Source organism: Bombus pascuorum, chromosome 1 (genome assembly GCF_905332965.1).
Source record: "Bombus pascuorum chromosome 1, iyBomPasc1.1, whole genome shotgun sequence".
NCBI classification, from domain to species: Eukaryota; Metazoa; Arthropoda; class Insecta; order Hymenoptera; family Apidae; genus Bombus; species Bombus pascuorum.
This window is the reverse complement of record NC_083488.1, coordinates 737,941-759,692: the sequence shown is the minus strand read 5'-3', so window position 1 is coordinate 759,692 and position 21,752 is coordinate 737,941. Positions and strand designations below refer to the sequence as shown.

Below are 21,752 nucleotides of genomic sequence, written 5' to 3'. Positions count from 1 at the left end.
AGTTTCGGCTAACACGCGGTACTCGTCATCGTTATAACTTTATTGGGTCTATACGAAATAATTAATCAGGCCCGCATTCCTTACGCTAACATTTTCTTCGACTCTGCATTGTACAAAGTTCTTCCATCGCTCACTCACACGGTATATTTGCTTGTCCACGCTAGTGTCAGAAAATAACTATGCAACTACGCGTTTGGCGTCCGATTATACAATGTATGTACTTACGTTTTGAGATGTACGAACAACGACAAGCATTTTCCATCCGTCGCCCGTTTTAACGGAAAAATGTCTCTGATTAATTTCAATTCGTTAATTTTAAATTCATGCAAAATATTTGGTTCGCGTTTATTCAGTGCCAATATTTCGGCATTGTCATTCGCTAGAATGGAATAAATAACGGGGGAATAAACGACGATTGTATATCTACACCAAAGAACGAAAAAGGCCGACTAGGGTATACGTAACAATACAGAAGATACCTGTACAACAAAAGAACGCTTCTCTTTTCCTTTCTAACGACAGTTTTCTTATTATGTACATGTATATCGAACGCATGAAATCATGTTTCGGTGAACTTGTCTAAAACCTAGTTTCTCTTCGATTTCGATGATTTTCAAATACGTCGTGAAGCTCAACGTTCTAAACAACTTTCTCCTATACGTATAATCGGCGATCGGCCTTAGTTTTTCAGTTACATGTAAAAATATATCGCCGCTGGGCCTTAGCTTTCAAGCTATACTTTATTAGTAGTACATGGTACGATCGAATAGTCGAGTCATTGAATCTCGCTAAGTTGAAAAAAGATAAAAAACATGTAGAAAAGAGAAAAAAACGTTAATGTTTGGAATCACATGGCACGGGAAGTTTGAAACTCGTAAACAATTCCTTTTCTTCAAAAAGCAACGAACTTGGCTGTATCGCGATTGAAACAGAGTGACGATTCATTCTTAATTAAGAGTTAAACGATGCCCGGTTAAATGCGGTTAAACGCAGCGGCCCTTACTACCATCTACTACCAGAGAGGTAATTTCCTCTCTGATACTACCGATCCAACTCGGCTTGAAAACTAAAACCGTGCGGCGAGATATTTTTGTGTATAATTCAGAAACTATGGCCGACCGTCTGTTATATATATACACGTATAGGAAAAAGCTGTTCAGGATGTTGAGCTTTAGAAGATATTTGAAAATCCGAGAGGATATAGCTTTCGAACAAGATCAGCCGCGTTTCTTTGTATTTGTTCGAGTTTTGACACGGAAAGTCGAACAGGTGTGCAGATCGCGAGCAAATTTTCGACGATGCGCGGGAAACGCTCGTTTTCGAGAGTAAAACGGGTCCAAATCGCTTTTACGCGTCTGGCACGAGTCCCGTGCCTAACATATCGTTATAAATATCGTTTATGCTAACTGGTGTGTTCGTTGCGACTCGTTCGACCGTCCGAAAGGTACGTAGTATAATATAATATAAAATTCAGCGATATTCGGCATTTCTGAGTCCGCCTGCTCGGTTACAAGCGATCGTATCGATTCAATCCTTTCAATCGTTTCCATATCTATCAAATGATTCCACCGGAAAGCGAATCGTATCAAGGTCTAGAGAGATATCCGATGAAACGTCTAATCGTCGTTTCAGTTTATGGTGTATTATTGGAAATAATTTTCGATTATGTAGGACGCTTATGCAACAATTTCGTAAACTTGCTATAGATTACAGAACTTATTGTTTATTTACAAGCTTATCGATAACGACGTTATCGTGTCGTGCAAAATTGTGTAATTTTATCGTAAGAATACCAACGCGCAAGCAACGTTATTCTCTTCTCTCTCTCGGAAATCTGTTTTGTAAAAACATTTCTGGTCAATGCCGCGCAGCAAGTATACGAATATATGGCGCGAAACGAACTCGTTATCTCGTTTCTCGTAATAGGTCAGATTACACGTAATACGATTCGTCCAAAATGTCGAATCTTTGAAAATTATCCGACAATTCGGACCTCGCTGCATTTCTATTCGGGTATTCGCCTTTGATTCACTCCTAATATTCTCATTATCTATTCGCGAATTTGCCTTCGATTCGATTGTTCAACAGTTCGTCTTTATCGCAAGGAATCGCGCTTTGTACATCGCAAGAGGCGAAAAAGAAACACCACTTGCTTAATCTTATCACGCCCGTTCCGCAGAAAATATTTACCATTTTCCATTTTTTATTTGGTGTGCGTTGAACTGTCACGAGACATCGTTGATCGTATGCACATACCTAAGTGGTACGTACATTACGCGTCAGCGCAAAAAGGATCCTTACGAAGGCGAATCTATAAGGATGTTCGTTTCTGGGAAATAAGATAAAAGAAGAAGAGACGGATACGTGCGACAAGTTTCGCTGATGAATATAATTTGCATGTCGTTGCTACAAAAAAAAAGGGGGGGCGGAGGGGAAAGAGATAGCGATATCGCGACACAGTCATAATAAAGGTACTTAGGCACATACGTATGTAAATCTGTACGCGTTTGCTACAATAAAGTCAAGGCTACAGAGCCTACAGGGTAGATCGTAGAAACTGGCAAATACGAAGTTGCCATTGGATAGTACCGGTTTGATGTTTTAGCGATCCGATCGGCGAAAAACATGGAATACAGTAAAGCTACGAAACGCAGAATCGTAGAAAATTTGATGTGTGATCGATACCAGATCAGGTCACTGGTCTTTCTCTCGGGTCAAGCAAGTTCGTTGGCATTTTTCACGCAGGATGGTTTCGTCCGTTTTTCAAACCGTACACTCTTAATCATCGAAATTGTCGTATCCACTGCTTAATTTACAGTTTACTAAGTGTTTATAAATGTCGGCTCGATTTATAAACTAAGACCTTGATTAATTTGCTCGCGAAAACGTGGATTTGCAATTAATTCTGCTACTAACTGTACCGATGCGGTCACGAACGAACTAAATTATTTCCGCGTCTTATTCGTCGTCGTAAGAATCTACTAAATTTAGCGAGAACTTTAAGCAATACCTAACAATGGAATTACAAATAAAAATCTTTTTCGATGTCCGATACTTTTCTCTCTCCGTCTCTCGCTCTCGCTCTCTCTCTCTCTCTTGGTAATACTGCTTTCTACATTCTATACTCTACACTATTCAAGGTGCTCATTCCCTCTTTCTCTCGCTCTCGATACCATTCGATAATATCTATCAACCGATATATATATACACGTCCCTTTGATCTTAAGATAACAAGTAATGAATTACATATACATACATTTATGTATTTACACGATACGAAATGTGCGAATATTGCGCGTATATACATTGTCCTGGCGAATCAAAAGGATGAAACTTTGAAAAAGGAGTTCTGAATTTTTGTGCGTTGATATCTTTTTACTATGATATCGAATAGAATTAGATTAGTTGTAATAACCAAACATATATCTAGAATCATCGCTCTCTTCTTGAGTAGGTATAGGCAGATATAAATCTGTACGTAATTTATCGGTTCTCAAGCATAAATAAGTTTGCCATTTAAACAAAAAATACAAAGCGTCGAAGGTGTTGTGTAAAATTTCGTGTGATAAAACAGTCAACCAAAACTGAATATCATGCGGAAGACCTTGGACAAAGAAACTTTTGCGCGTCCTATTATTTGACCCTGAATCGTGGATCCACGTGCTGCGTGAAATCATGCCTTCACGCTCGACGCTCGACAATCGACGCTCGTCGAGTATATCGTTCTCGCTCCTTTTATCTTCGTTGCTTGTGAATCAATTAGCTCTTGAGAAAATTTATTCGACGGCAATTTCTTTTCGAAAATATTTCGAAATATTTCGCGAATTCGCACAGCCATGTGCGAACACTCAAAACAAGAAAATCACAATTACTTGTCGCAATCTTTTAAACGAGTAGCGTAATTTCAACAAATTCGATTCTTTTCCGCTCTCTATCGTATTTATCACCTTCTTTTTTTTTCCCCGTATTAATATCGATTGTTTTATCCAACGATTTATATTACGTAAAACTTTGAAAATCTATCTACTTCGTTTAAACTATCTTATCGGTTTTCATAACCTATTGTCGTTGTTGTTCCTCGACTTATTAAAGGTTATATTAGACGCCAAGACATTCAAATTCGAATCGTCATAACCTATTTCTTAACCGTCAGACGATCCTGCTTCTAATAAATAGGCCATACCTTCATTCAAAAACATCCATAAGCTTATGAATAAAAGTTTTAGAGAGATGAACAATTCGCTCCGAGTGATGATCGGCTTGGCAAATTACATAACACAGTATGCGCGTCTTGCATCACACCGTAATTGTTCTGCTTTAACTTTATTAACACGGGATATGTAATACACACGTCGTTCACATTATCTGTTTTCTTCTCTCACCGCTAGACTAAATGTCCTGTTTAACCATTATTCGAAATCGAATTCTAACGATAACAGCTTGCCAATTCGATCAGCTATTCAAGAACCAAATATCGCTGCTATTTATCCAAAATTTCGTTTATTTTTGAAAGACGGCACTAGGTGAATTCGCAGTACAAGTTTGCAACGCGCGTTTCTCTCGCTTCGTTAGACGATAAAAGATAGAGTATAGCGATAATCCCATTTGGATGAGTCACTGGCTACCGAAGAGTGATACAAACTCGTTAAAATTAATGAATTCTCGATGATTTCATCGTGTTATACATAGAACTTGAAGTAATTAGATAAATTTTTACCAGTACAGTTTCGTGGTCACCTCCTTGGTTTTACAGATATTGTTCGATGAGTTGTAGCAATGGAGCTTCCTAACGTCGCCGTTATAAATACGTGTATTCCAAATCGATTTAAACGATCGATTCTATCTAAAATAGTCGACATCGCGTGCCAGAATCGAGACAACTCGAAAAACGATTATAAACTAGCAGTGACCATTTTGAAAATTTAACTTTTGTTATCTTTTTTCATCCTTGGTTTCTTCGCGATTACGCCTTCCCCTTTGGCACCTGCTTACATTGCCCTCCTTCGTTTATTATTCATAGCTACGAAGCCTCTTCAAGTTACGTACATATATACTTACATAACCCGCAACCCTTAAACTCCTTTCCACGTTGTAGTCAAACGCACATTTGGCCTTATCTTCTGTTTCGTCATCGTGAAACGTCAAAATAACGTAGGGAGGAATGTGTGTCAAAAGTGGAAGAAAGTTACGTAAATCGATGGCATGGTGGTAGGTATTGTAGTCGGGTGCTGCCGGTTCACCGGGCACGATCGAGCAACTCTTGCCACGTGCAGAAACCGGTTTATGCTGTTATTTTGTGCGACCGAACAACATTGTCCTTTAAATTTTCTGTTTAGACAAGAAATCGCGTTCTCAGGGTAAGAGCGTAAAAACTCGTTCGATGCATTCCATTTTTACGTAATAATATTTGTTGATTCTGATCGACGATTAAATCTCCTCGATGTTCAAATTACACATTGTTTTCAAGCGATAATTCATAAAATTGTATAAAAAGCCAAAAGAATTTTCTATTCTTTTATACAAACGCGCTGTACAAAGATGTACGTAAAGTATATATGCTCCTTCTACGATCGAACATTTTTCTCGATTTGTTAATTCGATGTGATACGATCGATATCTGGTTGATTATCACATCTATGATGTGGATGATGCAACGATGATGTGCTTTTGTTCATTAAACTTTCTTCAAGACAATATCGAAGTTGGAGTCAAATATGTAAAACGGTGGCTGAAACATCCAGGTAAACAATCGACCTTACAACCTTACGTAATATAAGAATACGGCTAATAAACTTACCACGCAATACTATACCAATTATACGGGCAACAAGTTCACGCGATGCTGGCTGATTGAAAACAAACTTCGATAGTCAACACGAGTCTGCGCGTAGCGTAAAAATTATAAGCGCTCTTATGCGTGTGTGTGTGTGTTTCAACCACTATAGAACTCGACGATGTTGCGTCCATCTCTTTCTGTTTCTCTTTTCCATACATACCTCTTTCTTTGTCTTCTTTCCTGGTGTTTCATCTCGCCGTGACGCTCCCTCGCGCGGGCACGCACACACACACACACACACACAACAACGACAACAAAAACACACACACACGCTATGAACAACCGAGTATGTATTCTCTCTCGGTCGTCTCTCTCGATTCTTTTTCTATGTCGCGTGATGTTATACGTGGCCATTGTGCGCGCGCATCTCTTCCTAAAACAACGCACGTCGCAATCACCCGCCGATATTTCCCGTTCCCCTGCGTTTATCTGGCACTCATCCTATATAATGTGGGTATAAATGATGCTAGATCGTAAACATTTCGAGAATATAATCACATCATTCACTCCAAAAATGCGTTGTGTCCAAGCTCTTAGTAAAAACGTTTACGATGAATATTACGTATGAAATGGCGTTATTACCGGCAAGTCGATTCCAAACATACGAGAGCGAATCAGTGATTCTCAAGCGTTCTTCGGCGATTTATTATTCAAGGAAATAGAGGAAAAAGCAATGTCGACGAGTGAAAGAGAGGAAGAAAGGCGGAAAGTGTTTTTAACGTTTAATTTTCCTATTGTTAGCCCGAGTATTAACTAACTTACGACTACTTTCGATCGCGATTCGTAATTCATAGGACAACTTTCTAAGCGAAATTTGCATGGTAACAAGCAAATGTCAAGTAAGTATTCAATTATAAAATATCGATGATGAATTCATTGAAAATAGAATTGCAAATCACGTAAAGATTGCATCATACGATTCGGTAATTACGCGAGTGTAGTTGGAAGCGTTCGAGAACCCCTGGCTAGAAGCTACGTGACGCGGCGTCGTTTCAGAGGGCGTCGACGAAGTCGCCCGATCCTACGTAGAAGTAAAACGACCCGGGAGTGGGGAGGTTAGAGAGAAGGGCGCGAGCGTGGTAGGAGCAGCGGACATCGATGCTGCCGGGAGTGCCGGGACGAGAACAGCGAGGTTGGAGTGGGGGACAGGCTGTTAGTAAGCGAAGTGGCCATCTTGCAGAGTTCAGTCGGAAACCAACTGCCGAGCAGTGAGGGAAGGTAAAAGGAAAGACTCGATGTGTTAGCTGAAGGATTTTTAATGCGCTTCCGAGCCGGGCTACCGCTACGTGCGAAAGGCTGTGCGATACCGACAACGGAACAGCGACCATCCGCCGAGGTTTTCGTATACGGAAAAACTTTAGTTTATCCGGCGAAAAGTCTCGGAGTACGAGCAGAAGATTCAAGGGTACAGAAGTAGCCGAACGTTTCGACGTTAGAGAAGAGATCGAGGAGGAGTTGTTGTGCAGAGGAGTTTAGTTCCAGCGGAGAAGATTTATCCGCTGACAGAACGTCTCATCGGTTGGAAAGTGATAGGCAAGACGATAGAACTATTTATTCGTATACCTATAGTTCTGAAGACAGTGAAGAGGTAGAAATAGAAGAAAGGGAGGAAAAGGCGCGCAGTGTTTAAGTCTGTGATAGTATTTATTCAAACGATTCAGCTACGACGCGTATCATCTACCATAGTGGTAGCATCGTTTGTCGCTTCTGTAAATCTCGAGAGCTACAGAAACAGAGAAATAGTCTTTATATATTTATTTATATCTGTGATACCGACACTGATATACATCGAATTATCCCGAGAACAGAAACATCGAGAACGAGCTAGATAGAGAGCGAAAGCAAAAACGGGAGTACGTCGGTAAAGGGAGAAGAGAAAGGATCGAAGAAAGCAACGTACAGTGGTTTGGGAAATTGAAATAGTGGGAAAGAAGATTATATCAGTAACTTAGTGGATTTACATGTTTTTGTATATACGACTGACTCTTTTTTATAATTATTGATATCGGATTAAGAGATAGGAGGAGAAGAAAGAGTTTCGTTGCTGTTCGCTAAACGAAACGGAAAGGAGACTCGAAGAAGACGATAAAGGAGCGGAATAAAATTTTGCTTCGAACGACAAATACATTTTCCTCTTTTACCCTTTTATTTGGGTTATTAAACCATCGAAGCTAAGTGGAATTGTTTCGTGCAAAAATGGTGGAGAAAATCTTGGAAGAACGAGGAGACGGGAGTCAAGAAGTTACAAGAGGTAAGAATATCTTTCCTTGTCCAAATATTTACTTCGAACCAAACGCGCGATCGCAACGATATGACATACCAAAATCATTCGAGGCAATTTTAACATTGCTGGTAATGTCACGAACCAACCAAAACAATGCGGCGAAATGGACGAACATCCGTTTGTATTGAACTTTTCCTCTGTACTTTTCGATACGCGACACTTTGTTTCGAATAAATTTCATCGCGATATCCGTTTTCGTTTCGTGCGAGCTTTATCATTGGTCGAAGAAAAAGAAAAAATATTTCGATCGTTAACTGTTAAATTAATCGACTATATACGATTTGGATAGAAAGGAAAGAAAACGTGTAAAATAAGCAATCGCGCGAGGTGATAGAAATTTTCAAGTTCAATCGGCGTAGAGAAACGCGGGACGTGACAATCGAAGTCGGTTGACGGAAGAACTTTCTCGAAGCCGGTGCACCGTGTTCCCAGTGTTCTCCGCTTCGAGTTTTCTATCTTAGAACCTTTCGTTTAAATTCGTTCTAAATTTGTTCCTATCGCGAAAATTAAAACTCGAAATAAAATCTCTATCGCATACTTAGTCTTGTAGGTTAGGGCTTGTAGTATTGTATATTTTTGTATAAGTTACGACCATATAATTCCAACGGTCATTAAACATTTACAATAATTCTACTTAATTTATATTACATACAATTTTACATTTCTCGTTTTTTTCTTTTTTAAACTGTACCGTTCCAACTCTCCTTTTAACTACTTCATGTATGTACGTATATGTCTACGCCTAAAAATGCCAATTGAAAAACTTGACAGTATCAAAATGGACACATATACACACATGGATCGCACTATATCATACGTATTTTATCTCGTTATTTTGACGCGTGTAATAGGTTATTCTTAGCATTTCGCTTATGTGTACTTTGTTCGTATTTTTTCATCGTTTCGATCGTTTGTTTCGATGTTTCGTTGTAAAATCGTTTCTCGTACGTCGAAATCGAACAAATTATAACGTATAAAAATATGTAAATTTGGAATATCGGTAAGAAGGAATAAGAAACGAAAATGTACAGCGAGACAAAGTGCAGCGAAGGGTGCAAAAGTTGATACGTATTATGAAAGAAAACGAAGCATAGCCGGATCAAAGCGCGACATGACGCTAAGACGCAACGTGCATCGTTGAATTATTTTTGAGGGTCGAAGTGGGTTAGTCGGTTCGCGTTCGAGTTGGACGCAAATCGCAAAGGGTGTCGGTAAGGGTAACCCAAACAAAGAATGGAAGAAGGGAGAGAGAGGGAGAGAGAAGAGGAGAGATCCTCGCGCGCATGTCAAATTCGTTAGTAAATACTCTTCGTTTTAAAGAGAATGGTTTCTTTCGAAATGCGAAACGTAATCGTAAGGTAAAAATTTTCTAATTGATATCGCGTACGCCATAATTGGTCGTTTTGAAAATTTTCGCAGAAAACACCAAACATATTACCGCAAAGGAAAAGAGAATTAGTTGTTGCTACACCCGTCGAAGAGCAAGCATCGGAGAATTTTTAACCTTGAAATGCGTTAAAGTTAGAATACAGTGTTCGTGTATATTACATGTACACATTGTCAAGCGTGAAATGACATTAGACAAACGTTCAAGAGTGAAACTCATTTCGTAAAGAAGGCGTTTTTTCTATTTTCCACTTTTCTTTTCTTTCCTCGTGAAAATTCATAGACGAGAAAGAAAATATACCTCGTTCTCTATATATACATAGGTATATATATAGATTTACGTTTAGATTTTTTATATTGAATCGACGATCGTCGCTGGTTTTGCGGATACAGCAACATTATCGTACGTGTGTATATCTCGCGTAAGATGGCGGCGTTCCTTTTCTGTGCCAGTCATTGAACCCTGAGCTCTTAGTACTTGCCGTGCTTGGTTGTGTTTCTTCTTGCATCGAGTTTCATTGCGTTGCATCGCATCGTTGATACAGACAACAGAAGAGTATACGCGTTCGCTCTTGGCCAAATTGCGATTCGGTTCAGCATTAGCGATTAACTACACGATGTCCGTTGTATTTGACCGGGGCTAAATCATTTTTTGGCACGTTGAGATTGCGATTATCTTCGTAGCGAGAAAATTTACGATATCGGAACGCGATAACCTTTATTCGATCGCATATTGAAAGTAAATGTATCTTTCGGTCGGATCTTTCCGCCAATAAACGCAACTTTTGTTCGTGACAGATTCAAAGGCGCGTTGATCGGTTCGTTTAAATTAGACTCGTGAGTTTGAAATCGGAACAAAGATCGCCGCACTTTATCGATTCATTAAATACATATTTGCACACGCGGTGTTACTCGATGACCCACGCGTTGTCGGCAAATATGGTGATCACGCGCGATTCCTCATATTTCATCGAACAGCTTCGTGCGTCTAGTCAACTTGATCTTGACCTTTTAAACATCTTTTATGCTAATTTTCGACGCCCCGCTTAATTTTTAATCCTAGTTTTTCTAGCGTAACGACAGATAGTTTTACATGGTTCTCGCTAACTCGTTGTGCACCTAAATCGGAAAGCCGTGTTAAAAAAAAAATTTTTTTTAAACTAGCTTCGTGTTTCAACGTGTCGGATTATTTACAAAATTCGTCGTGCCTTCTTCGCTTGCACGTGTATATCACGGCCAACGAAGACTCTATCGACATTTTATAATTTCCTTCGAGAGACTGTATGGCAGTAGATAGAAGTCGTGTTAACTCGACCGTAAAGATGTATTTATATATTCAGTTATAGGAATGAATCAAATAACGTAATCATCCAAAATATTATTAATATGTATCGAGCGAAATGCGTAATGTACTGGTGTTTGCGAACTTGTATTTTTTTCAGATTCTTAATATTTTCGTGCACTTAAATACGTGCACGAATAAACAAGCCGTGTCGCGTTTGATACAGCGTTAATGAACGCGTGGGATTGTCGCCTGTATGTATCTATGTACACGCGTATGTATGTATGTACTTGATCGGTTGATTCTCGAAAAATTGTTTTCACGGATAAACAAGAATTGCCTAATTCCCGCATATTATCGTATATCGAGACTTTGCAAAATTTGTCTACATATTACTTTTCTATACTCTCTGTCAGTTTTTCTTTCTGTTTTTATTATTCTTCGTTTGCCCCTGATAATTACTACTGTAGCTATAAAACACGAGACACGGCTCGTTTCTAATTCTATAACAATTTACACATAGTTCATTTCGAACAGATATTCATCGCTTAATTTTGCGACTATGTTTTTTCATGTACTCTATAAAACGAGAAAATAACGAACGAAGAACAGCAACACTTTCTATTCGTTTTCCCACATGATTTCCATATTATTTATATCTATACTATAATTTAGTTATTACTATATCACGATATTATATATACATTCTCGTATGAACGTTTAACCATATACGTTTATATGTGTTTAGTCTTGGAATATCTTGCAATTAATCGAACATAGATTAACAATTTTTTTTTGTTTTAGAAGAAGCAAGTTGTAGAGAGACTGTGAATACTACGGGAGAAGCAATGAGCGCCGTGCAAGCTCGACAAGAGGAAGCTAGGCGCAAAAGACGCAAGAAGAAACGCTCTGGATCGTCTTTGATGTCAGCTTGTTTTCAAGGTAAAATTTCATCTACGGAAAGATTCGTGACACACTGCGAGAAAATGAAAAACCTCGTAGACTCTTGCGCTGTGATAAATATCGATAATGGTGGATGGTTAATCGAATATTCGGTACCGTTCTTGCGTCGTTGGCTGAGCAGTAAAGAATTTCTTCCTGGTCGACTTGATCGAATAGCGTGCGCGTCGTTCGACCAACGACAACATACGCATAGTTTATCGCGCATTTATCGCATAGCGATTATTGAGTAATTCTTCTCATAAACGTATATATTTTTGAAAAATTTCTCATTGGTTGATCTCGAGATTCGATGTACATACCTATCAAAGATCGCATGTACGTAGTTTTAATTCGGCTACTTCGGTCGAGCGATATAAGTACGATATAAAGATGTTTCCAACACGTACCATTATGTTATCGTATAGTACGAAAATCAACGGGAAAAAAAGAAAAAAAAGGAAAAGAGTGCAAAGATTGATGAAGGTGGGTTACGGCAAGGTAGAAATGCAAATAATAGTAAACAGTCGATTCGTTGTTTGACTGCGGGCACGTGTTTGTGTTAACGATCTGTCACTCGTGCTTCGATGACTCACCTCACGCAGGTATGTTATCCTATACAAATTTAGAATCTTGGAGAAATTCATGCGAAACGAATATATTAATCGATTATGCGCGCAATCTCAATTTTTTCCTCGTAATAATAATAATAATAATATATACGGACTGTGCTGCCTATAGTAAATACGTTGCTCGCTGCAATATGAAAAGTAGTTAGCTCGGGGGAATAGAAAGTAAAGCACGTCCGAACGCGTAGGAAGTACAGAAAAAGTTGATTTATTCGCAGTAAAGATCATTAACGTTTATAATAAGCTTATTTAGACAATTTTGTTGCCTGTAAAGAGTACGGTGCGATTCCTATCTAACAAAAAGACAACGCCTGATAGAGGATCGATGTATCCATGAATTGAATTGCGACGTAATTTCGGGGCCACTCGCAAGGGCCACCAAGTACCTTACAAGTAAAAATTAAATCGAGCTTTAAACGTCGATGTAGAAGCGACGTAAGGCTTCGGACGGTTTAAGATCGGAGAATAGTCGCGAAGAACAAGATATCGGACAAACTAAAACGCGAATAACAAAACGTATTTATTTTATTGGATTGTTTGGACGATGCGTCGTTTAATTCGGTTTTTAGTTCGTCTACCGTGTATTCTAGAATTGGATCGAACGAATACAACCTCCTTTTGAAAAATTACTAGCAGAGTCGATTAGTCGAAACTATTATGTCACGCTATACGATCGATTTTGTACAGTTCGGTAGAGTAGTAGAATTTCACAGTGTTCGAGAAGCTTCCGTTTCGTATTGCTAGTGGTAAACTAGGCATGAGCGCACCCGTATACGTTCAAATCTGGGCCACGGGTTAACTCGTCGATACGTCTCGAGTCTCAAGCTCCTCCATCGCCTCTTCAGATTTCTACCTTCTCTTTCTAATCTTTGTTATCCTTTCTCCCCATTCTTTCCGCCGTTTACTCTCGCGTACACACGCATCTTCTAACCGTAATTCTTTCGTAGTTTTCACAATTTTATTGTTACGAAATAATCTTCTTCCTACGAAATACTTTGATTTTTCCTTCGCGTAAAAATTTTATATCTCTGTGTTACTCGGTCCTGGATACACTCTCGCTTTGTTGATATTTCCCAGTCGGGGGAGTCTCGTAACTCGCAGCTTCTTGTCTCAGGCGGTCCCTTGTTCGTTATCGTAGGCAGATCAAATGCTTGTGTGATCAACAGTCACGTGTATTCTAACGCGTACTCGTTAAATATGCTAAAATTTGCAAACTTACAAAGTGTTCCGTTTCCCTGTATCGTCGATTATATTTACTCGTAATAGGAAACTAGTTAACAAGGATCATAGAAATATCACTGGTAAATACACATTACATGTTAAGTGTATGTTACGAGAATCAAATAAGACGCATAGGTTATGCATCACGACGTCGGATCGAAGAATATATGCCATGTGTATGTGTACAATAGAATCGGTGCGGCGGTGCAATTTAACATAGAGGGGGAGAAGGAAAGGCAGTGAAGAGACGGTGGAGGCATGAAAATGTATTATCGGCTTCTGGTTGCTAGGTATTCGTCGGCGGTGTTGCCAAGCAGAGAGAGAATCGTATCTTTGGCGCGAGAGGCAAATGGGTGGGAACTAAGGGGAGAGCAAAACTGTTGATTAGGGAACAGAAAAGGAAAGGTAAAAAGAGAGTTGATAGCAGCTTACGATACACACCGAAGCGACGTAACGTTGTAACGTTGAAACCAGCCAATGAACAAACGAACGAGCAACCGTATAGAATGAAACGGAAGCGTCGTGTTATTGCGTTATTGGGGAAGCAAGAAGCAAGCGGACACGCGACGAGAGAGGGTCGGCCAACGGCTAACGGAGATCGAAAGTTCTCGGTCAGGAAAAAAAAAACAGAAAGAATATATCAATTATAATACGCGTACGAAACTCTTAACGATGCTTCCTTCGTTCGTTGATACTCTTCCGATTAGACGATCGATCGCGCTATATCGCGGAGCTCGGCTATGATCGATCCTTTTTAGAATCATTATCTAACGGCATCTTTTGTTTCTTCGAACTCCGATAACGCATCGTAATGTTAATTACACTATAGAACAAATGGAGAAGAATAGACGCGATCCGAATTTTAATTTTAAGTCGGGCATTTTCCGAAAGCTGTACTGGCGATCTTTGCTTCGAATAAAGCACGAGTTACTCCGATAAACGCGATAATAAAGGATGTTGTGCTTACTACGAAACTCTGTTCGTTTTGGCGTACGTGACGCGATGCGATTATTTTTGGTCAACCTCGCTCCTCTCTTTCTCTCTCTCTCTCTCTCTGATCCAGCCTCTCCTTCCCTGTTCGTTTCCATCCCCTTCTCCCCTCTTATGTTATATTCCTTTCTATATTTCTCTCTGTTCTAGAAATTATTCTATTACGTTTAATTTATCGTTATATCACTGCAGTTATAAAATTAGTATTAAAATACGACCGTGTGTTTGTTTCAGAACTGTACAAATTGACTGGCGAGGTTCTTGGAGAAGGAGCTTACGCTTCAGTTCAAACTTGTAGGTCGCTTTATACCGATCTGGATTATGCTGTTAAAATTATCGACAAGATTCCCGGTCACGCACGAGCACGTGTGTTCAAAGAAGTGGAAACGTTTCATCATTGCCAGGGCCATCCAAATATCATTCAATTGATCGAGTTTTTCGAAGACGAAGAAAAGTTTTATCTGGTATTCGAGAAAATAAACGGTGGTCAACTGTTGAGCCGGATACAAGAAAGAGTTCATTTCAGCGAACGGGAAGCCAGTGAAATAATTCAAGAACTCGCAAGCGCGTTAAATTTCCTTCACAAGAAAGGTAAAGTCACTCTTGTTTGAATTATTTTAATTAAGTACATATCCGGTATGTGATTACGGTATCTACATGCAGCACCTCCGAGTTTATCCTCTTAACGAATGCGTTATCTTTGCTTTTATCAGGTATCGCCCACAGGGATCTGAAACCCGAAAACATTTTGTGCGTGTGTCCGGATAAGCTCATACCGATTAAATTATGCGACTTCGATCTTGGTTCGGGTATCAAGTTCAACAATACATTGTCGAGTCCTATAGCTACACCGCAACTCTTAACTCCAGTCGGCAGCGCCGACTTCATGGCTCCAGAAGTTGTGGGAGCTTTCACCGGGGAAGCGAATTATTACGATAAGCGTTGCGATCTCTGGAGTCTTGGCGTGATTATGTATATACTCCTTTGCGGTTATCCACCCTTTTATGGGAATTGCGGATCCGATTGTGGTTGGGAGAGAGGAGAAAATTGCGAGGATTGCCAAAAACTTCTATTTACCAGTATTCAAGAAGGCAGGTACGAATTTCCGGATAACGAATGGAGGTGTATTTCGGAAGATGCGAAAGATTTGATCAGGGGTTTGCTGGTGAAAGAAGCCCATCAAAGGCTCAGCGCCGATAGTATTCTGAAACATCCGTGGATCAATCCCGGCCCAAGCTCCGTTGAAAATAAAGAAAAGTCTCTCACAACTCCTAGTATTATCAGGTTAGTTATTCTTGGCATTTACCGATCGATCAATCTTACCTAGTTGTAACGATCGACGTAAGAAATTTCAGTCGCGAATCAGTTCGATGTAATGCTCTAATATGCGTAATAAACGTAAGAAATAAAATTAACACATACGTTTCTCTTTGTAGGAGGAATAATTCTGCTAGAGAACTGTCAGCGTTTGCCGAATCGGCGATGGCTGCTAATCGAGTGATACTTCAACATTTTTCCGTAAATTTGGAAAATTTGGCGGAGAAGAGGGAACCAAGATTATCCACTTCGTCAACGGACGATGATAACCATCCTTACGGGCACATGTCCGACTCGAACAGTGAATTATCGGAACACAGTAAGGTTTGCGCGACTCATTCCTCGAACGAATTTGACGTAAACTCGCGCTTGAAATCTTGTTCGATTCATTCGAGTACGGATCTGACCGATTCGAAGAGCACGGGAAAGAATCGATTGATGTACAAGGACGCGTCGGTACCTCAGCTGTTTGGTTTGTCACCGCCGAGCGAGAGTCGTCTGATGCAGCGCCGTTTAAAAGCTCGTTCCGATCTACTCGATCGTCAGACCAACAAAACAGTTATCGAGTCCGTTAGTGGCTGAATGGTGACATTCCTACGAACGAAACGATAGTCTCCTTTCTTGGTAGCGCGTATAATTCACGTTTACACGGATACGAAGAAAGCGTGTACGGTAACGTTATCTATCGTTAATCGACAAAGAGTAACAATGACATAAGTGCGACATTACGATTGGCTAAGCGAAGGTTGTGTTTCATTAAAAATAACAAGAGCTGCGTTACAATGATTCGCGCAACGATCGACGGTTATTACACGCATGAGCATATCTATACAGCAACGCATGGAGCGACGACATAAAACGACGTGTCTTTGCTCCGATACACGATTAACCACGCGCGACGCCAACGATACACAACACTCGATCAGACAATAATTTTTCCTGAATTTCTATATTTCCTACAGAATTCAGAGAAATATCGTGTCCGAATATATCTTTAACTTTATGTTTATCTCCATTTTTCTTTTGTGCTCCTGTTTCGTTTCGACGAGTCTGTCCAATATGCTCCTCGTCTTTGCGCTACGAATGTTTTAAATCGATACAAGCTATTCGTTCGGTTTATTCGTTGAATGTTGTTTCGTACGATACATTCGTTAAATAGTATGAACGAACATAAGCAGAGGCAGCACAGATTCGATACACGTACATATGTACATATGAAAAATTGAACGATCGCGCGTCTTTTAATTTTGGTTCAGATTACATTCAGTACAGAACTCGAAGGAACGTAAAGAAATGAACAAATTTGTAATATGTACATTCCACCGTCGGTATCTGTTAGATGAGAACATGTAGCATAATATAAAAAATAAGTCGCGTTAGATATACAACGTTTCTGTACTTTCGCTATTATACGATATCTAGAAAAGTACATAGTATATGCTCGTTCATATCAATTTATCGAAACGGATATACAGAGACGCAAAAGAAAAAATAAAAAAAATAAAAAGTAATTTTGATGAATATTTTTATCGATCGTATACGCGTATATTTGCTTCGTTTCTTTTAATTAAATCAATTTCTTTTTAGTTCGGCCTTAAATATTTTTGCAACTATAGCTATTATTCAACAAAATATCTCCGAGTTACGTTTCTCTTTTCTTTTTTTAACGATAACTTGTTCGAGAATTATGAAAAGCAGCAACAGCAACGCATCTTCGGACGAAAAAGAAAAAAAAAAAAAAAGAACAGCGGTAAGAAGAGTAAACCGCGCATCTTGGTGCATGTTACAAATAGTTTGCTCAGTAGGTTTCTAAGAACGTAGTAGAGTGTAAGTTCGAAAATACTGTAAAGCAAATTCCAAGGAAGGAACAACGCGCATTTGTATCGAAGGGAAAAAGGGGACGACAACTACGGCCATTTTTTGTAATTTTCTCTTAAGCACCTTCATAGAGAGTTAGTACGTAAGGAAGATTAAAAGATTAGTTTAACAAAAAGGAAAAAAAAAGAAAAAAAAAAATACAGAAAAAAATTGTACCTGCGTCGTAAGTGATTAAGAGTATACGGAGCGAAAGAGAGAGAAGGGAAAGTACATGGTACAGGAATATGAAAGAAAGAGAGGTGAGGAAGAGGGAGAGAGAGTGACGTACGATAACGTGCGCGTGCGTACGCACGTTAACGGACAAACTTTCTTAAAGAACCTAGATTACACGAATATCACATCCAATTAATTACTGTTACGTATTTTTGTAGAGTTTTATCGACGAAACGTCGTTCTATCGTCTGCCCACCTACTACGCGTCTACTCTGTCGATTAAGATCGATCTCTTTTGTTCCGTCTGATGATTTTCGTTGTCATGAAATGTAAATATCTTGCATTCCCATTACCTCGCGGTACACGATGCAGAGAAGATCGCGACGCTACAAATTTCCAATGTCGTGTATCGTCAAGTTTGGCAGAACTTTTGTCTCGTCTAAGGAACATTTTTATGGATAAAATTTTGCGTGTTCTCTCGGATCGATATCGTAAGCAAATAATAATGAAGAACGAAGCGATGAAAAATTACGAACATCTTTCTTCGAACGGTAAACGAACAACTCGTTTCGACTACGATTTATTTTACGTATCGTAGTCGCATAGAGTCGCGTTGTACGGTGGGGAGACTCTTTACTCAGGGCAGTTACGATGAGCTGCGCAATTTGTTACAAATTACATACACGTTATCGTGTTTGAAGAAAAGAACGAGGAAAAAGAGCTTATGATGTCTGTATGCGATCGAAGTCCATCCAGGGTTGAAAATTAATCGTTACTTGTTCTTTCTTCTTACGAATTAACCCTGAAAAGCTTTGTCCAATGACATTACAATATACATTGCATATACACAGACTAATGGTCGACGAAAATATCTCGACAGCAGCATTGTTAGACTTTCCTCCCGAGGACGATGGAGGATCGTAAAACAGAACTCTCCTATAGCAGATATCATTTTGCCATATACATCATACATACATACACACGTACATACTTTATTCGAATCCCATGGACAACAGACGCCGCAGAGACTAATGTGTATAAGCGATCGTTAACAAATGTTTGGTTATGGTTACACCATCAAATTCGTCCATCCAAATGTTTCGAGTTCCAAGGAAAATTGGCAATTCCCTTGAAAATGAGAACATTTGTTAGCGGAAAGTAGCGTTAGCGATTTCTCGTAGTGATATGTAAGAATACGCATGCATCGTTGTTGCATGTGCTTACGACGTAGAAACGAAAAAAAGCATTACACGTTAATTACATCCGTGACATTTTAATCACGAAAGCCATTAAGAAATACGAATATACCGCGAGTTCTTGGCCTTTTCTTCCTTTTTCTTTTTTTTTTTCCCCTAAATTTTTTCACAAATTGGAAAATACGATGACGCGTGACCGAAGGAGTATGCGCGCGAACAAGAGAATAACGACGACCGAAAGAATACGTTACCATTTGCGCGGGATCGTATCTTTCAAGTTACATATTTCTCAGCATTATTGTCATGTGTTATCAATGGACGCCTTTCTTTAGGATCTACGCATCTTTCTTTTTCGATTTTCTAGCGATGCATTTTTGTTACTCGTTTCGTTTGTTCGATTACAATAACGTATGGCGTAACCAACCACAGCCTTGGTAATACAATATTTTCATGAAAACTGAATGCATTCTCGACCGATATCCATTTTTCACACGGTATGTTTTTCTTACAGAGTATTTCGTTCAATCAGCGTTCCCTCAAATTGCCATCATCTCGATAAAATCTCGATAATCATCTCGATAAAATCTCGATATCGATCGAGCGTGCGTCGTAACAAACGTGTATCATCGGTATGTTAGCGATATATATCGATAATAATTTGTCGAAGGAACATTGAAATGCAAGAAGAGAGTACGTAGAGTAAAGGACGAGCAGCGACAAGTCTTGCGTAAGGAAAGCAACCGAATCGCACTAAGGATCCATGGCCATAATAATATAGATCTATAAATTGTAATAGCGCGAATGAATTTGCGTCCGAGTGCGAAAGTGTACATGCTGGAGAGCATGTGTATTTTGTATGCGTGTACGAATGTATGTATATATTTGTATGTGCGTTAATGCGTATGCGTATGCGTGTGTGTCATTGCAAGCTCGAACGATGAAACAATATTTAGCCTATAAGCGAAGTGGTAAACACCTTTGTATAGGTTTGTAAAATTAACAGTTAAGGTAAGATATTGCTGCGCTACTCTACCAACGAGTCTTTCTTCGAAAAAAATCGTGAAAAAAACTCGCGCGTCTCATAATTGTTTCGTATTTGTGTTAGGACGATGTATACGCAAACGCATCTGTAGCGTAGAATTTCATTTGCTCGTTCATCGAACAGAGCGATATATAACGATTTAAAGCGTATACTATTCCAATAAAGAAAAAACTAAGATATCGCATGCATATTCCCCATTCTCGAAGTTGAACGATTCCCGCTTAAAATTTAAACGGCGCGTAACTTTCTAATAGATCGTACAATCAGCACGTTGACGATCTTCGATCGATCGAAAATTATAAGAACCGGTGAAAGAGTACTGCGAACATATCCCAATGGTATGCTAACACAGTATACGCATGAGATGCGCAACGTTACTTGTGAGTTTCTTCCTGGCAATACACAGCAGAGCCATCTTGTTTCGCGTTACCGCCCTTGCATCTTCGAACTACGGTTCCTAATCTTAAACGAAAGAAAAAAGAAGCGCGTTGTATGCTGTTGTATGTCCCGGAAGAAGCAGCATTTTTGTTACGTTCTTTTTTATATTATACAAAAGAGCAGTATAAAAAGAGGGGGAGAGGGGGAGAGAGAGGAAAAAAGAAAAAAGGCCCTTAAAAGACGAATAAAGAATATTACGAATGTTTTTTAAACGAACGTCAGTTCCTTTTCTTTTTCTTTTTTTCCTCGTCTGCTTCTTATTTTAGCTATTCGCAAGCCTGAGGGCGCGTGTTGCGATTCCTTTATGTTTTATCAATATTCGCGAAGAAGCCCGTCGTTGCTCTCCTTCGTCGATTTTTGCATTACCTATCAGCTATATCGAGTCAAAGGTAACAAATTGACCGTGTGGACGATGCTCGTCCATTTTTTCTGTGAAAAAAAAAACCGCGAAATTTTAGGATTCTCTTCCGCACGGAAACCGACCAAACAACCGAGAAAGAGAAAACTGATAACGATGATGGTAAGAATGGAGAGAATGCATTTTACCATACGAAAATATTGTAAGTGTGAAGCATTATTGCTAACTCTATACATATGTATGTATGGTTTTTTCGATCGTACGAATAGAAACAGTTTCCGAAATACACAATCTCTTACAAAGTAATTTTGGCTGGAATTTGAACTCAAGACACGAGATAAAGAGAGAGAGAGGGTAGTGAAAGAAAGAATGAGGGAGAGGAAGAGAAACATTTTCAACGCTTGGAATTGTCCGAGTTGCGAACGGCATTGTTTTTTCTGTGTAAAAGCGAGCAAGTCTTATGAAAACTTTGTAAGCTTCCTAATAAAATAGCATTTAATCGATAAACTAGCACGTATACGCATATGTTTCTCATTTCTGTTTAATAGCTATACCCTTTTAGCTTCGCCTACGAACGTATTGTTGCTTGCCACGAGAATACTTTCTTCGATTTGTTGGCACGATCGTTGTCGAACAAAAGACACACGGTACGACGATTCTCCCGATTAATTCCTTGGAATTTATTTCAAACTCAATCGTAAGTCAAGGTTTGATTCTGTAATTTTGATCAAAATGTGCTCCATTTGAATTCCAAGTACATGCAACTGAACTGCAAAAGAAGAAGTTCATTTTGGATTATAAAA

The 21,752-nt window shown here is 39.3% G+C and overlaps 1 protein-coding gene across 2 annotated transcripts; it reads left to right on the top strand.

The window, feature by feature from the left end:
- The first annotated feature begins 1,414 nt into the window (after window positions 1-1,414).
- LOC132910875 (MAP kinase-interacting serine/threonine-protein kinase 1-like) lies at window positions 1,415-21,456 on the top strand. 2 transcript variants are annotated; one of them, XM_060967017.1, is made up of 5 exons: window positions 1,415-1,444; window positions 11,593-11,730; window positions 14,802-15,158; window positions 15,281-15,851; window positions 16,004-21,456. In XM_060967017.1, the coding sequence occupies exons 2-5, from the start codon at window positions 11,637-11,639 to the stop codon at window positions 16,464-16,466; spliced, it is 1,485 nt and encodes a 494-aa protein (XP_060823000.1). In that variant the 5' UTR covers window positions 1,415-1,444; window positions 11,593-11,636; the 3' UTR covers window positions 16,467-21,456. The 2 variants fall into 2 exon arrangements, with proteins under 2 accessions (XP_060823000.1, XP_060822991.1); XM_060967008.1 differs by lacking the exon at window positions 1,415-1,444 and adding an exon at window positions 7,297-8,087.
- Window positions 21,457-21,752: the final 296 nt, after the last annotated feature.

Coding starts and splice junctions, on each gene's coding strand:
- LOC132910875 (XM_060967008.1), top strand. CDS start 8,033: ATGGTGGAGAAAATCTTGGAAGAACGAGGAGACGGGAGTCAAGAAGTT. Junction 8,088..11,592: donor GAGTCAAGAAGTTACAAGAG/GTAAGAATATCT, acceptor TTTTTGTTTTAG/AAGAAGCAAGTTGTAGAGAG. Junction 15,852..16,003: donor ACAACTCCTAGTATTATCAG/GTTAGTTATTCT, acceptor TTCTCTTTGTAG/GAGGAATAATTCTGCTAGAG.